The 16,615-nt window shown below is 31.8% G+C and overlaps 1 protein-coding gene across 9 annotated transcripts in view; it reads left to right on the top strand.

The window, feature by feature from the left end:
• EPHA7 (EPH receptor A7) overlaps positions 1–16,615 on the top strand; it is a 183,017-nt gene that overhangs the window by 148,584 nt on the left and 17,818 nt on the right. For 3 of the 9 annotated variants that reach the window (XM_055258961.2, XM_055258951.2, XM_063619537.1), the window contains exons 6-11: positions 1,913–2,037; positions 4,985–5,168; positions 9,951–10,059; positions 10,729–10,784; positions 15,156–15,281; positions 16,358–16,543. In XM_055258961.2, coding sequence (XP_055114936.1) covers positions 1,913–2,037; positions 4,985–5,168; positions 9,951–10,059; positions 10,729–10,784; positions 15,156–15,281; positions 16,358–16,543 — 786 coding nt within the window. Of the gene's footprint in view, positions 1–1,912; positions 2,038–4,984; positions 5,169–9,950; positions 10,060–10,728; positions 10,785–11,684; positions 11,831–13,513; positions 13,521–13,854; positions 14,683–15,155; positions 15,282–16,357; positions 16,544–16,615 lie in introns of those variants that run through there. The other 6 variants (XM_055258993.2, XM_055258985.2, XM_055258976.2 and 3 more) reach the window with 6 other exon arrangements.

The raw sequence follows: 16,615 nt of genomic DNA, 5'->3' as shown, positions 1-16,615 counted from the left end.
TAGATTTATAACCCAAATCTTTTCCATAATCTGAAGAATTCAGAGTCTCCTGCCTCTTTTATCATACCAAGCAAAGTGATAGTTAGGGATAGAAACCAAGCAACATGTCTTAGTGTTTGACTTATACTGAAAATCACAGTAGGCTATTGGTGTTATTTGAAAGAAACCTAGAGATTTACACATACGAGCTCTCTAACCTATTTCTAGCTAACGTATTTTCAAATGGCACACATAAATGGTAAACTCTGATCAGAGACCAGCAGCACTCCTGGGTAACAATGTGTTAACCATTGCAGTATTCTCACCTGTGCTGCAGTCTATTGTTTTTACCAGTTAAAATGTAAATTTTTGGAATGATTTTGTTAAGTAAGTTATGCTGTTAGAGATTATTTGTCAAGTAGAGTCTCATGTCACAATTAGTTGGAGTTGGATTCCTAAGGCCATGGCCTAAGGAAGCAGCCTCTTGAACGTTGCAGTCTACTGAGTTATGCTAAGCAGGTTCTGGGTACAGAGACGTGTCACTTTAGAGATAAGTTCTTGTTTACTGCATATGTTCAGGTTTCAAAAGTTGTGACAAAAATAAGATTTCTTACTAGAAATTAGCTTCATTGAAAATATATCAGAAATGCCTTTATACTGTAAACACAGTTTGTTGAGTACTTCGGCTACATCCCCTTCAAGGGAAAGTTGTCCCACTTAAACTGCCCTTGTTACGCTTTTGTTAGTAATCTGGGAGGAAATGAGAGTCATGTATCTTCCATGTCCTTCCTTCAAAATCACCAAGCCAGAAAGAAGTGAAAAATGTGTTTTTTAGACATTGATACAAGAAAATATTAAGTAGAAGAAACAAAATAAAGCCAAAGGGATAAACATCGGGAGGTTGCTTAAATGGCTTGGTCCCATATAATTGCTTTTCTGTCAGCAGGATTATTAACAATTTCAGACATCTGAAAATTAAATTAACAGCCTGAAAATATTTTACAGAATGAGATAGAGCGTGATACATGAAACATAATGACCCCACTGAAATTCAGCCAAGCCAGTGCAGCTACTCATTTAGACAGAGTAGACAACTAGTTAATCATCACTGAGCAAATTAGACAGAGCAAATTAGTTTGCTACATTCCACAGACTTAGCTACCAAAAAGAGTATATGTCACTAATTAGAATGAAAGAACTCTAAGCATATTATTATCTGTATAGAAAGAGAAAGCAAGATTGTAGCTTTGAATTGCTCCTTTCAAAGCTTGAAGCCTAGGTTACGTAGGTATAAATTACACATGCAAGAGTCCATGTGTATGTACGTGTGTTCATGCACATAATTTAAGTAGCAGGCAGCCTTTGCATTTTCTTGCATCTTGACCTAATAAAGTCTAAAAATGTTTTCCAAAGTTGTCTGGAATTCTTTGGGAGTATACACACACCAAGTGAAACATGGAAACATTTTAAAAAATATGATCCCTTTAATTGAAGATCAAAGTAGCCATTTCATACACTTTTTCTTGCATAATATTAAATTATTTTTTCTTTTAAAAAGTGTATTGCTGTTGCATGTGAAATAAATATTTGGACTTAGTTTATCACTGGAGATTAATCTGAAATCATATTTTCTAGCCTTAATTAGCATTCATTTGCTTAATTGTCATTCTCAGCCCCATCATTTCCATTTTTCACTAACTTGAACAATGCTATCTTCTGCTGTTTGCACTTTAATTTAAATTTCTATTAAGGTTTATGAACAGTAATAAGGTCCTGTTTGAATATTCATTAGCTTCTGAATTGTGAGCTATGAAAAGGTGCTTTCTTTTACCTTAATGAAACTGGCACAGCATGGGACTGATCAGTTGTGACATTTGATTTGAGGCATCCAGTGAATTTTCTCATTGTTTATTGACACATCTTGTCCAAACAGCTCCCTCGCAAGTTAGCGGAGTAATGAAGGAGAGAGTACTGCAGCGGAGTGTCGAGCTTTCCTGGCAGGAACCAGAGCATCCCAATGGAGTCATCACAGAATATGAAATCAAGTATTACGAGAAAGTAAGTGCTAAGAGCAACTGAAATGTACAATGTGCTGTGTGTCTCATGTCATCCTACTGTATTGTAGACGAAAGTTGGTCATTATGCCAACAATTTGGAGCTACTTCAAACTTCGTAGTTAAGTTTAGCCATTTATAATAACCATCTTTGTGAATCTCTGGCTTATCATTATAAATGTGATTTCTGTGTATTAAGTTTCTGTGTTACACAAATGAAAGTATCCCATTTGTAGCATATATGTTTATTGATTGATTCAATTTTTGATATTGTAATAATTAGATGTAGAATATTTTAGTACCACAGAAACCACACAGCCCAGTGCATTTTGAAAAATATTTTCTTTAATATGTCTGTTTGGGACCTTAATGATTTGTTTAATTTACGTGGTTTCAGTGATGATAATGACCTCAAATAATTTAGTAATTTGAAATAATAAGAATATTTTGTATAACAAATATGTAGTTCTTCAGACTGACAAATCGGATGATGTTATTTCACCCCTTTAAATTCCTCCTGAAATTTATTTTATATATGTTTTAATAATCATGTATGGGACTTATTTACACCTGTCCTTCCAGGAAAATTAGTATGGCTAAAACCCAAGTGCTGCCTTTTTAATCTACCTATAATGACTAAATTTTAGTAACTAGTGATATATCTGAGTATATGAGTATATTTATTTCTGTTTCATTTGGAAAGAGAGAGAAAGTGTTTATGTGAACCGTATTCACAGATCATGATTTAAAACCCCACCTCACAGAAAGACTCAGTGCAAGGTTTGAAATGTGGAAAATGTAGAAACATTGCTATTACTAACAGTAATAGTAATAAGTGTTACTATTTTTGGCTTACCTGAGTTACCTGAAGTGCTATAATACACATAACCATTTTAACTGTTTAGACAATAGAATTAGAAAATGGAGCTTAAAGCTTTGAGAAAACTTTGGGGATGAGTGGACATGATTAAATAAATTGAAATGTATATAGTACATTGGCAATAGATACCTTTGGTTTTTTTTTTTTTTTTTTTTTTGAGATGGAGTCTCGCTCTGTCACCCAGGCTGGAGTGCAGTGGTGCAATCTCGGCTCACTACAAGCTCCGCCTCCTGGGTTCACGCCATTCTCCTGCCTCAGCCTCCCGAGTAGCTGGGATTACAGGCGCCCGCCACTACGCCCAGCTAATTTTTTGTATTTTTAGTAGAGACAGGGTTTCACCGTGTCAGCCGGGATGGTCCTGACCTCGTGATCCGCCCGCCTCGGCCTCCCAAAGTGCTGGGATTACAGGCGTGAGCCAACGCGCCCGGCCTGTTTTTTTAAAGAAAAATTAGTTTCAAATATGATATTGTTTTAATGTTCAGATTAAGTTTAAAATATTTTTGCTTGTTACTTACATTATGGATTTATGACTTCATGGCTAAGGTTGCATTTTTATATGCTTCATTTCTTGTCCCAACAAATGTGTTTTAGAGGGGATCATTGTTTTTAACGCTGGTTTTGGTATATCTGTTTTCCCATGAGAGCTAACAGTTATAGTCCCTGCTGAAATTGCATCAAATTTCAAAAGGAATGAAACACATAGGTGGTAAGAGTAAAGTTTCTCACAATATAAATCCGAAATATTTTGCAAATGTTTTCTCTGGAATAAATCTGTTCAAATCATTTTTTTGGCCTTACAGAAATCTACATTATTCACTAAATTTGCATATTAGACAACTAAAAGACAATAATAGTATTGTATTGTATTATATTGTAATGTATACACATGCATGCGTGATGTTTGTGTCACCTGAGTTATGCCTAGGTCTTTCGTTTGAGATAAATATATGTAATACAAACTATCATTTTTATAAATGATTATAATGAGGACAATCACAGATCAGTTTGAGTAAATCAAGCTTAAGTATATATTTATTTACACTTTTGCAAATCTCACTGTGAAGGCAAATCAAACAACTTGATTGACATTTTAAGATTTCAATGAAGAATTTCATTGCCAGATAAAGTTGAACACATGTATTTATTATACACCAAATAAGAACTCTCTAATATTGTGTATTATGAAGTATAATTTTTACAACTTTTATTCATAAATAGCTTGTGAGAATCTTGTCAAGGAAGATTTAAATTTTTATTTATTTAAATATTGTTTTGATGGAGTTTTTATGTGCTTGAGTTTTTACATTTATTCCCTTCTTAATCTTATTATATATGCACAAAAAATGTGTTTGATAATGATAGGATAAAAATTGTTAATAAACATATAATTGATTTTAGTAAATTTGCATTAGTTTTTATATCTGAAATATGAACAAAATGAAATAAATCATGTTTAGAATATTTTCAAACCATAAATCATATATATTTAAACTTTAATATTTATAATTTTACTTTAAAAATATTTCATATTAAACACTGTTTTGCAGAAGTGGTTTATTCTGTGAGAAATTCAGGGTTGTTTTAAAAAAATTGGTATGTCGGTATAATGGTAGTGTTATCTGAATTTCTTGATTTAATAACTTTCTGGATTTTTAGCATCTGGCTTTTTTTCTTGCTGAATAACTTTCAGAAAAAACTTAAGAGAACTACATTATGATTTGATGACCTCTACTAAACTGTAGATTGTACAGGTGTACTCACTCTTTGACCAGTAGGATATTTTATTATATTATGGCTAAATAGTTCTTGTCACATATTACCTGTGCAAAAGCTAAAAACACCATAAATGTTTTAACTAAATTATTTCTCCCTAAATATATATAACAAAGGCATGTGTTTCACATTTTCATTTTATATTACCTTAGAAGTGATTTAATGTTATAATATTCCACAAAGTACAACGTAGCCTCTATAAAAACGATGGAGCAAATTGAATTAAATTGAAACAGTTGGCTGTCAAATTGTCTGGTTGCAATCACAATTAAATATTTCCTCTAAATATTGTTTCTAGGATCAAAGGGAACGGACCTACTCAACAGTAAAAACCAAGTCTACTTCAGCCTCCATTAATAATCTGAAACCAGGAACAGTGTATGTTTTCCAGATTCGGGCTTTTACTGCTGCTGGTTATGGAAATTACAGTCCCAGACTTGATGTTGCTACACTAGAGGAAGCTACAGGTAAAATGTTTGAAGGTAATTATGCCTTTGGTTTGGATTCTCTATACTCTTAATAACTCTAGCATATATTAATATTTTTTCAATATTGAGGTGATCATTTGCATCGTCATAATTTTTACATATACAAATAAATATATATGTACATATAAGTGTATTTCGTAAAAGTTCATAATAATTTAACATTTGCTGTTTTGTTTAGCAATTTTAGAACCCTGTGATTTAAACTAGTTTCTTTAATGCATACTGGATTTATTTTTTGAAAAAGGTGAAATTAGAAACAGAAGCAGGACTGATTCAATTTGTGTATTGACACAAGATGTTTTTGTCGACCTCAAAACAATCTTATTCTAAGTGTGTCCATCAAAGCAGCTACTTCACAGAAACCCACAAATGAAGCCAGAATGTGTAGTGAGGCAGACAAGAGAAAGATGGTATCTAAGAACCTGTATTAATTTAAGTGACTTGCCTTTAGCAATGATTTCAAAAATTAGAGTTCAGGAAGGTCTTAGAAATTTTTATTTTTATTTTTGACATTTTTCATTTTTGTTATGGAATATTTCATGCATACTAAAGAATCTATTTATAGTATATATGAAATATAAAGGAGATAATTAAATGAATATCCCTATAACCACTCATCTTAAAAATAGAATATAACCAATATCTTTGAAGCCCCTTTATCATTTTATGTTTTACAATGCAACAAGATTATAGTAAAAATGCATGTATATATAGTGTATAAGAAGTAAGCAGATGTATCTTGGGATGCATGTCCCCATTTGCTGTCAGAGTCCAAGTTCAGAACACCCTGAATACCACTGCTGTTGCTCCTCAACAGAGCTGATATCTCAGTACGTGTTTCTGTATTTTGGAGTTTTGATTCCTCCTGATGTTACTGCTCAGGCACATGGTTTACCCAGCTGTTATCTGTTCTCTTTGCCAATCCAGCATTCCTCCAAAATTCTAATCAAAATTAAGTTGGAAAATGTTATATGACTTTTCTCAGTTAAAAAATTTTAAACAAATTAGATTAATATTTTGATTAAAGAATTATTTTGGCTTTAAAGAAAGAATTGTATAGATCTTCAAAAGGTGGAGTAAATTAATAAATATCCTTTGCATTAACTAATGGTTGTTAAGTTTGGTAGCAGTATTATTCTTCCACATATTTTGTTACATTTTAAAATAAATCTGTAACTCTCATAGCCACAAATAATAAAAACGTATGCTGGAATCATTTTGACATATAAATCATTCACATAGAGTTGTAAACATAAAGGCATCAGTTTAAAAATTTGCTACATAATTTGATGTGGTAAACTTAATACCATTATTCATGATTATTCTTTTTAAATAGATTATATAAGATCAAGAATCAGCATATCAAAGTTTAGTGTCCCCCAAAATATTAAAGCATTTTAAGTTAAGATTTCAACATTCAAACATTTGAGTGGTTAGTGTTAAAATGTGCTCTAGTAATTTTCAACTCAGATCTATATCACAATACCACCCTGTAAATTCAAATATAATACGATACTTCAAATTATGATTTTTCATCTTTTAATAAATAGTTTAAATTTAAAATGTCAGTTATCTCACATTTACCTAACCATTCCTTCTTATTTAAAAACACTTTTATATTTCAAAAGTTTCAAGATGAATTTATGCCTTTTCCTGACTTTGTAAATTGAGAATATTAAACCAAACTATCATTTAATGAGTGCTGAGATTCATAGATATTATTTTTATTATTTGAAAAAGAAGTAACCAAGACTCAGAGATTAAAGTAGTGGAACCTGAAAGCTCACATGAAATGTATGTTAAGAATGGATTTTTGCATTAGAATTTAGTGATTTTTACTATCAATATATTCTCTCCTACTGGAATGTAAAGTTGATGAAAGAAGAATCCATATCTCTTTTTCTTACTGTTGTCTTGCCAGTGCCTACTATGGTTTCAGGCACAGAAGGCACTCAGTAAATTAGCAATAAATGAATACTTCACACTGATCAACATAGAGTGAATTATTAATATCAATCAGTACCAGTAGAGAGCTGCCTGGTTTCAAATCTCTCTGCTCTGCCATGTCCAGTTATAGGAGTTTGGATTAGCTAGGTCTCTGTACCCTAATTTCTAGTATAGTAGTACTCAATTCACAAAATATTCTGAGGTTTAAGTTAAATATACAAAGTGTCAAGGAGAGCCCCTATCATGGAAAGTCTTAAGTGTCAGCTCTTATTAAATACAGTCTTTCTCAAAATTTTCCATCCCAGGAGCCCTTTTACTATTAAAAAAATGCTGAGGATATCAAAAAATGTTTTATATTGGTTATATCAATTAATATTCACCAAATTAGAAATTAAAATGGAAACTTTAAAAACACCAGAACACACAAACACATTTTATTAGCCATCAGAGTCATGGTATTACCATGTCATATACCTTCTGAAAATCTTAACCGCATTCAGAAGCAAATGAGAGTAAAAAAGTCAAATAACATCTTCATATTATATGAAAATGATTTTGAACTTGCAGACTCTATGAAAAGTTCTTGAGAACTCTCAGGGTTTTCCAGACTACTCTTTGTGAACCAGTGAGTTCACAAAGGTACATAAGGTACTGTGCTAAGAATTAAGGAGGCACAGAAACACACAGTTCATGATCTTTATTGAAAGTTCAGTGAAAGACAGGGACAGGTACACAGATTCTGGCCACACAGTTAAGCAGTGGTGGAATGCATGGTCCAGTGATATCACCATGTCAGGGAGCAGTGACTCACTGTGCCAGAAAGCAGGTCAGAAGGTAAGATGCAGCCTAAAAGAAGTCACTTGAGCACTGTTTGTAAAGAGAAATTTGACAGTCTCTTCCATTGCACATACATCCTAAAATCCCCTTCTGTGCAGTATCCTACTTTTTCGAGTTTTTAAACCATGATATTCTGTTTATAGCCTTAGCAAATTACTTTTAATATATATTGCTTGTGAAATAGATGAAAATATTAACCATAATGTCAACTATGGAAAGATTAAAGTATGACCCTGCCAATATACAAAAATGTATAAATAAATATGCACAAATTCTGATTCATCATTCACCTGAGTTCATTTTTCTCATTAGAGTTCTGTTTCTGAAGCTAAGGGAAAAACTGAGCCTAAGACAAGCAGAGAATTAGGCCCATGGGACACATTGATTGAATGGAAAGAATTTCATAACATATGTACATAATTTTTTTCTTTCTCATGACTGGAACTTCTCCATTCTTTTTCTTTCTTAAAATGTATATAAAAAAAACAGACTAAAAACAAAAAATAAACAAACTTTTAAAATACTTGAAAGTCATCTTTTCTCTGTTGTGTGATAATAGGCTGTAATTCAGAAATTAGTATTTGAAAGTTGTTTTCTTCTTCTGTTTTTCTTAACCTTTTTAAGGTCCCTCAGGGAGCAATTCAGCAGGTGATAAATTAAAGAATGTGTATAATCTTCTTTGTTCAGAAAGTATCCATTAGACCAGAGCTATTTTTCCTGTTTTCAACACAGGAGCTATCTCTTATTAGCATAGGTATACAAAATTAAGAGATAAGTTGTCAAAAGGAGACAGACAAATTAGAGAAAGGCCAATCTGAAAAAAACTTTATACTTCCTATTGTGGCAAGATATGTTTTGCCTTCATATGAATTACTTCTCTAGAGATCTAATCCCTTGCCATCAACAAGAAGGAATGGTATTTTCCATCCTGCCTTAAATTAAAGATTGCAGCTGTTGATTGTTTCAGAGTTAGCAAATTATATTAGTTTGACATTATGTATTTTATGATATTTGCAACTGGATCATTTATTGGAATATTCATTTTAATTGTTTCATATGTATTTGATGATTTTATACAGTCTGTATTGCTACTGAAAATATGAAACTCTGGGAAAATATGACAATTGTGAATCACCATATAAATAAAACTTCACTAGTTTGGAAAAATGGAAGTGATAAGTGCAAAAATTCTATATCAGAAGGTGTTTTAAAAGACATGTAAACATGTACTTCTTCCCAAAGAGACTGTCTGAAAGGTTCAGCCAGGTTTGCCTTAATGAGCATACAAGAATTATTTAGTATTGTACAGGAAGGGAGTGCAGTTAGGTAATGATAGTGCTTTTTAAAGTACTTGCAGAAAGTTTGCTCTTTCTAAAATAGGCTAGCTACTTTGTAATCTTAAAATATGAAACGTGTTTACTCATACTTCATGAAAATTAACACAGATAATATGGCTCATCTTTTTCCTGAATTATAGTGGACTATAAATTCATGATGTTTATGATTGCATGATGCTTTCCATTTTAATTGATGATACGAGAGATAAAGCATTTAATGTGTGTTAAGGTACTTCAAAAATACATGAGGTATGTATTTTGGTTCTGATTTCACATACCAAAAAACAAGACACAAAGGGATCAAAATCAAATGCCTTGCTGAGGAACAATAGGGATTTAATAGCACTTGCAGATCAGATGTGTCTATCTCTTGATTTATAATTAAGCTTTCAACAACTAAGCAGGAATATAGTCACTCAATAAGGCATTTATATGTTCTTTTATAGCTGATAAATGGAAAATATGTGAAAGTATTGTCCTTACGAGTTCTTTAAAAGGCAGAAATAAACATTTATTTAAATTTACTTTGTTACAATATAATGCAGTTATTTAAAATTAGAATGAATTAAATAGAAAAGATATCTCTAATTTTATTTAACCTCTCAAGTTCTTGCATGATGTCAAGTATTTCTGAGCCTAATTCCTCTGTTTACAGCTACAGCTGTCTCCAGTGAACAGAATCCTGTCATTATCATTGCTGTGGTTGCTGTGGCTGGGACCATCATTTTGGTGTTCATGGTCTTTGGCTTCATCATTGGGAGAAGGTAGAACACAAAGTTGTTCTAATCTCTAACATAAAATGTATTGCTTTTTAAGAATTATGTCAGCCTATTACTTAGTGTAATAGAATTTTAAATAGTAAATGCAAACATTCTTTGATATAAAACATTAAAGGTCGATAATGTGTCATTCCTTCAAGATCAAAATGGAATATGAGTTTGATCACTGCCTTTAGTTTAAAGCACATGAGTATTGCATGAATATTTTTTGCTTATTTTCAGAGTTAAGTTTTCATAATAAATATAGAATATACCTGGGGAAATATTTACTCTTTTAGCTATTAAATGTTTGTGGACACCATTTAAAAAGTTTTTCTTTTCAAGAAAGAAATATAAGTAAACATTCACTTGTGAATATTTGTGACTCATGAATATCTTTGTAAATTGAAACTTGTGGATTCAAATCATACTGAATTTTGTATATTCAATCTAAATGTATTTGTTAAAATGTTACTTTTACATTTTCTCACACAAAAAGTTTGTTTTCTGTGCATTTTTAATCATGTGAATTGCTATATTATTACTAAATGGATTCATAACTATGAACAGTAAATTTAACTCTAGTAAGTTGCTGAGTAACTAAGGTACATTGTACTGAATATTAAATATATAAAGTAAAATGACAGAGATTGTCACAAATTTGCTTTCTTCCAGGCACTGTGGTTATAGCAAAGCTGACCAAGAAGGCGATGAAGAGCTTTACTTTCATTGTAAGTGTTTGGCTTTTCTTTATTATGATGTACCCCTATTAACAGAAAAATCTGGTTATTAGCATTGGCATTAACAAAGTCCTCATGCATCATGCTTGAAATTATACCATGAGCTCAAAATGTTGCTTTAAAGCATTTGAATAAGATGTTTAGAATTAAAATCATGTGATGTGAATTTGAAAAAATAAAATATATTCAGAAATGTCATACAACTGCAGGATATTCAGCTGCTTTTACATCACAATGTTTCGTTTTGCAAACTTTGCCCAAGTGTTTCTTACCATCCTAATAATAATACATTAAAGGTTGCATGTGCCCATTCTGTAGCTAAAGAATGTCACGTTAGGTTACAAAGATAGGCCCTTTTTAAATCCAATGAGTGATGCTACCACAAAAGGCTAAATTAAGGAGCCTCTTTCTCTTCAGCTTCTATAAATTACCCATCACTGATAGATATTTCACAGGACATAAATAGTATAATAATAAGATTCATACTTCTGATGTTTTTCTATGGATTTGAGTTAGCTTATTCTTAAAAGTTCATTTTAGAAATCATATTTAGAAGAAAGCTTAGGGACCCAAATAAAATAGATGCCTATCTGCATTAATCTTATTCTTGTTGCAATGAGGATGGCATGTGAAAATGAGAGCACTGAGAGTAAATGTTATTACTTTATGTAGGCAAAATCAAAACCTAACAATCAAATTACTTCAGTTATGATAATTGATGGTGTTCTTACCCTAACCTATTTTCCCCATTTTCAATCCTTAAGAATATTAAAAACCAATTTTATTATTATTTTGTAGTACCCACAATCTTTGGCAGATGTTCTCGTGTGTAGATAAATTTCCCATGACATAAGATGTAAGAACTGTATCTTTTGTTGTGTTATTTATTAGATTCTTATGTCAGTATCTGTGAAGATACTGTCCTATACTCATCCTAAAGTCATAAGAATATCAAAGCCTCCATCAAGAATTTCTAATACAGTTTAGATTTTCTTTGTGATTCCTTTTTTTTTTTAAAAAAAAAGCTCAAATGACAATGTGTGGTTTAAATACACAAATTGTAAATGCTCTTATCATTCCTAAATTTTCTCAATGTGTTTGTATTTTTGAACCAACAGTTACCTTTAGTTTTCAAAATAGAAGTGGTTTTACATAACACAAATCCAAATTGAATAAGAAATTCTCTTGAATCTCAACCTTTGATGGTAGGAAGGGCATGTGGGGTAGTACAATTTACTACAAATTGAAGTTAAAGGTATGCCCAGAAGTGGCTTTATTATGAAGTTTAATATTCAAGGCCTCTTACTTTCACGGGCCTTTTTTAGGCCCTGGGAGTGCTGTAGCAAATTTATGCATATAATCATGTATTCTTTCCCCTAAAAAAAGTATCCCAAACTGTATATGGGGTAAGCCTCAAAAAACTTAAATATACCCCTGATTATGACTGAATATGTGTGTTTCTATACCCCACTTGGGATTATTTGATATGCCCCCAATGTCAGAACTTCCTTTTGCTAATCTGGCATTAATTTTCCTGCGACAAGCCTCAGTGAAGACAGAACCATAGGTAGTTTATCGCTAGAGGAAATAGAGAAAAAAGTGGAGGTTACTTTTTTTGTTTCTATTTTATGACATGTGAGAATATTTTTAACACTTCCCCAGACAGGAAGGAGCAGATCAAACTCGAATGCCTAAATTTTATTTCTAGTGTAGAATGTATATAGAAGAGTAACATAAGACTGTAGTTCCTGAAATCCCTGGTCCTGCCCATATGTGAATAATTTAATGGCACAATTATTTAATATTACCATAATCAGTATGTCACTTTTATTTATTGAGCATATTCGAAATATCCCCAAATGATCACATACACCAGTTTATTTGCTTTTAACTTGCAGGTTAATGCAGAAAGTCAGTTGAAACATGGCTTATCCAAAATTTGTTGTATAGCCTTATGCTTAATTGTCATCAGTCAGTTTTAATATTTTTATGCCATTCACTTTTTTCACATTTCACATCCAGTTTGTAATTAGGAAATATATAGTTGCATGCCTTACTTGCTAATATAGACAAGATAAGCTTGCTGTATATAGTTTTCATCATTAGAGAAAACTATCAATGGTGGTTTTAAGATGTTTAACTTTCATGAGAAATCGAAATAATATTTTAAAATACAAAAGTTCATACTCAAGTTGGGATAAACCAGAATATTCAGAAATAATGTCAATATTTTCCTTATTTTAAAGCATTCATTTGTAAATGAATAATGAAAAAGGTGCACTTAACATATCCTATCTTGGTAAATTCTTAATATTTTGAATCACCCTTTTTCCAAGGATATGTTTTCTTGTCATTTGATTAAAACCAGGTATTTTATTTGATTTTATGATTACTTAATATAGAAAGTATAATACTGTGGTAACCAGCTGTTTACAAGTTGCTGTCTTTTTATTCCTCTATTTAGTACATGGACAATTTTCCCAGGTGCTAAAACACCAGATTGAATTTTTACAGAAACTTGAAAGCAACCATTTAACTAGCTTTTAGAGCACTGAATTTAATAGAATGTCCAGTCATTTGTATCAGGCACCCTCAACTCTCCATGGCCCCAAGTGCTACATTTAAAGATATAAACACAATGGAGGAATTTAGTGAAGCAATTCCAATTTACATTTTGTTTCCTCCTTACCATTCCTTCTAACAATGTCTTCAAATCCAAGCTGGGCAGTATTTCATGTTTTTATGCCAAAATAGCTCTGGCCTGTCAAAATGTTTTATGACAGCTTGAATAAAGAACCATCAGAGACCGTTTGAGATGCAGAAGGTTACCTCCAATCTAGCTCCCTTATCAAAACAAAATTTTAAAAAAATGAAAGAAAGAGAGAATAAAAAGGGAGAAGATGGCTCATTCTCCATCTGCCTGCCAATCTAGGAGGTTAACCTATTGTTTTCTTCCCTTCTCTCTTTTTCTCTTCCCCTTTTCCCTATACTCCTTCTTCTCTCTTTTCTCCTTCTATCCCCTCTCTCTTTTCTTCTCGTGTTGTTTTTTTTTCATCTTCAGCTTTAGTAACAAATGAGCATCTGTCAGTTTTATAAACTGCAACAATAATTGTTTAAGACAATCAATTTTGGATAAACAATCAACTACAGCAGAATAAATCAAGATTTTTAAATCCCATTTTCCTTTATACATTTTGCTTCTTTTTGTTATGTGTTTACTTTTAAAATATAATTTTAATGTGATGACATAAGCACAGTTAGGCTGCAGTGTAATATATAAAGAAATATATTGTTCTCCAAATAGTAAGATTTGATGAAAAGATTGTTCAGTGGCTTTGTTAAAACAATAAAGTTTTTTTGAGGATATAGTGTAATTTTTATTGCATTAATATAACCAAATATATGCCTATCTATCTTATCTTTGTCTTTTACCAAATAGATTTGGAATACATTATTGTAATTGAATTTTATTTAAAGTTGACATAGTATTATCTGTTACCTGCATGCTTCTGGGTGCATTTTAAGAAGATTTTAACTTTTAAGATTATTCTATGTTGTTTGCATTTTGACTACCTTTTGTGAGGCATATTGGCTACCTCCTCAGCAGTTAAGATCTTCCAGAGCCTTATAATTGAAAGTTCATATAAACCATTCCTCTTTCAAATCGCTGTCATACTTGGTTAACAGATCCCAGGAATATTGTAAATTTTCTAACTTTACTCTGCACTTTGTATATCTGGCCTCTATTGCCCTTGAAGGTGAAGATGAAACTGTCTTTAGAAGATATCTCTTTGATTCTGTGATAGAAGTCCCTCACATCTTGTATTAATTTTATGTATATATCAACGGTGGTTGGTCTTTAAAAAAAATAAATCAAAAGAATAAGTAAGATGTCTAAATGTTTTTAATATTGCTGTCAGTGTAGTAGGCTACCTGTAAATGAAATGTCTTCTTTTCCCAGTGTATTAATTTGATTGATTGACTGACTGGTAGATTTACAAATGTGTTTCCAAGTCCATTACAAACCTTAATATGGCTTGAACTATGCCATGATAGCAGTGAATTTAATTAAACCTCCAGTCTGATAGGCATGTCAGAAATTTTGGTGAATGTCTTTTGTTGATTTACTGGAAAAGCAATTCAGTTAGTAACCTATGAACTGGATCCTATGTTACCTATAGAAGCTTGCAGATAATACCTATACGCCAGCAGACTGAAGTAGTCTGTTAAAACTGCTGTGAATCAGGTGCTGTGGAAGCAAGTTCACTGTTCCAAGGAGCACTCTGCATAATGAAATTCCTGGGCTGACTGCACAATAAGTGCTTTGCTTCATCACAGTCATGCTTTCTTACATCATTACAGTTAAATTTCCAGGCACCAAAACCTACATTGACCCTGAAACCTATGAGGACCCAAATAGAGCTGTCCATCAATTCGCCAAGGAGCTAGATGCCTCCTGTATTAAAATTGAGCGTGTGATTGGTGCAGGTAAGGCTATTGTAGCTTCCTTGTTCAACTGTTCCATTTAGCCAAGATCGAAAGTCATACATCATAATGACAGGCAAATAATTATCCCTCAAGTATAGAACTTTTGCGTTTACCTGAACTGTTGGAAGCAGTGAGGCTGTACTTGTTTATGAAATCTTATGAAAAAATGTGAAAAACTAGCATGTGGCAAAAGAATCCATATATTTTTGGTTTTCTGTTGAATTTTTAAGATACTGTTCTACTACAAGCTACTTTATAATAGCTCTGGCCTGTCATTTAAGAAATGAATTTGTATTTTTAAAAGGTCAGAAATTTCCAGAATTTTCCTGCACATTTCCTTTTACTTGATTTACTGTCTTCTTACAAAACTTTCATTTTTATCTTTTTTCTTGTATTTGTAGGTATTAGCCATTGTACTTTAAATTTATGTAGAAAATTAATGTGTATGAATTATTTAAAGGGAATATTTTCTATATGTATGTATTTTTATAATAATTATACATTTCTGATTCTAATTCCTTTAAATCCAGTAGACATAGTGCATATAAATTCCAGATTTTAAATCTGTAATAAATACTTTCTTCTCAAAATTAAAAGGAAAAGCACTGTTTAAAATTTGCTGATGTGTCTTCATGCTTTAGTAGATAGTCTAGGTTATATACTAATATAATATATATAAAAAATTTTAAATATATAATATATAATAGCATAATTCAAATCCAAATGTTGACCCTGAGTGTTGGTTAATTCAATTGAAAAATAGTAGCCTGTTTAACAGACAGTTTTAGGAAAGCGTAACTTCTGTTAAGGAGCTCTGAACTGTATCTTCAAGTTTTAATTTCATTTATGCCATTATTTTCATAAACAACTTTTGTGTCTAGGAAATAGACTCCCCTATATATGGGAATGTATTCAATTTAACTTACAGGGCTTTACCAAGTATTTTTGAAAATATTTTAAAATGCTTTCAAATAATTTACTAAAAGTTAAAGAAAAATAAGTCAATGCATTTACTCTTAAAAGAAAATTTACAATGTTTAGAAACTAAACTATGCCTGCTTGTTCTGTTACTTCAGGAGAATTTGGTGAAGTCTGCAGTGGCCGTTTGAAACTTCCAGGGAAAAGAGATGTTGCAGTAGCCATAAAAACCCTGAAAGTTGGTTACACAGAAAAACAAAGGAGAGACTTTTTGTGTGAAGCAAGCATCATGGGGCAGTTTGACCACCCAAATGTTGTCCATTTGGAAGGGGTTGTTACAAGAGGTAGATATTAGTTATATCTTTATTTTATCAAACAGACTGAGTGTCAGAAATTAGTATTATTATGTACATAAT

This window comes from Symphalangus syndactylus, chromosome 2 (genome assembly GCF_028878055.3).
Source record: "Symphalangus syndactylus isolate Jambi chromosome 2, NHGRI_mSymSyn1-v2.1_pri, whole genome shotgun sequence".
Taxonomy (NCBI): domain Eukaryota; kingdom Metazoa; phylum Chordata; class Mammalia; order Primates; family Hylobatidae; genus Symphalangus; species Symphalangus syndactylus.
Note: the sequence above shows the minus strand (reverse complement) of the source record. Positions and strands in the feature narration are given on the sequence as shown.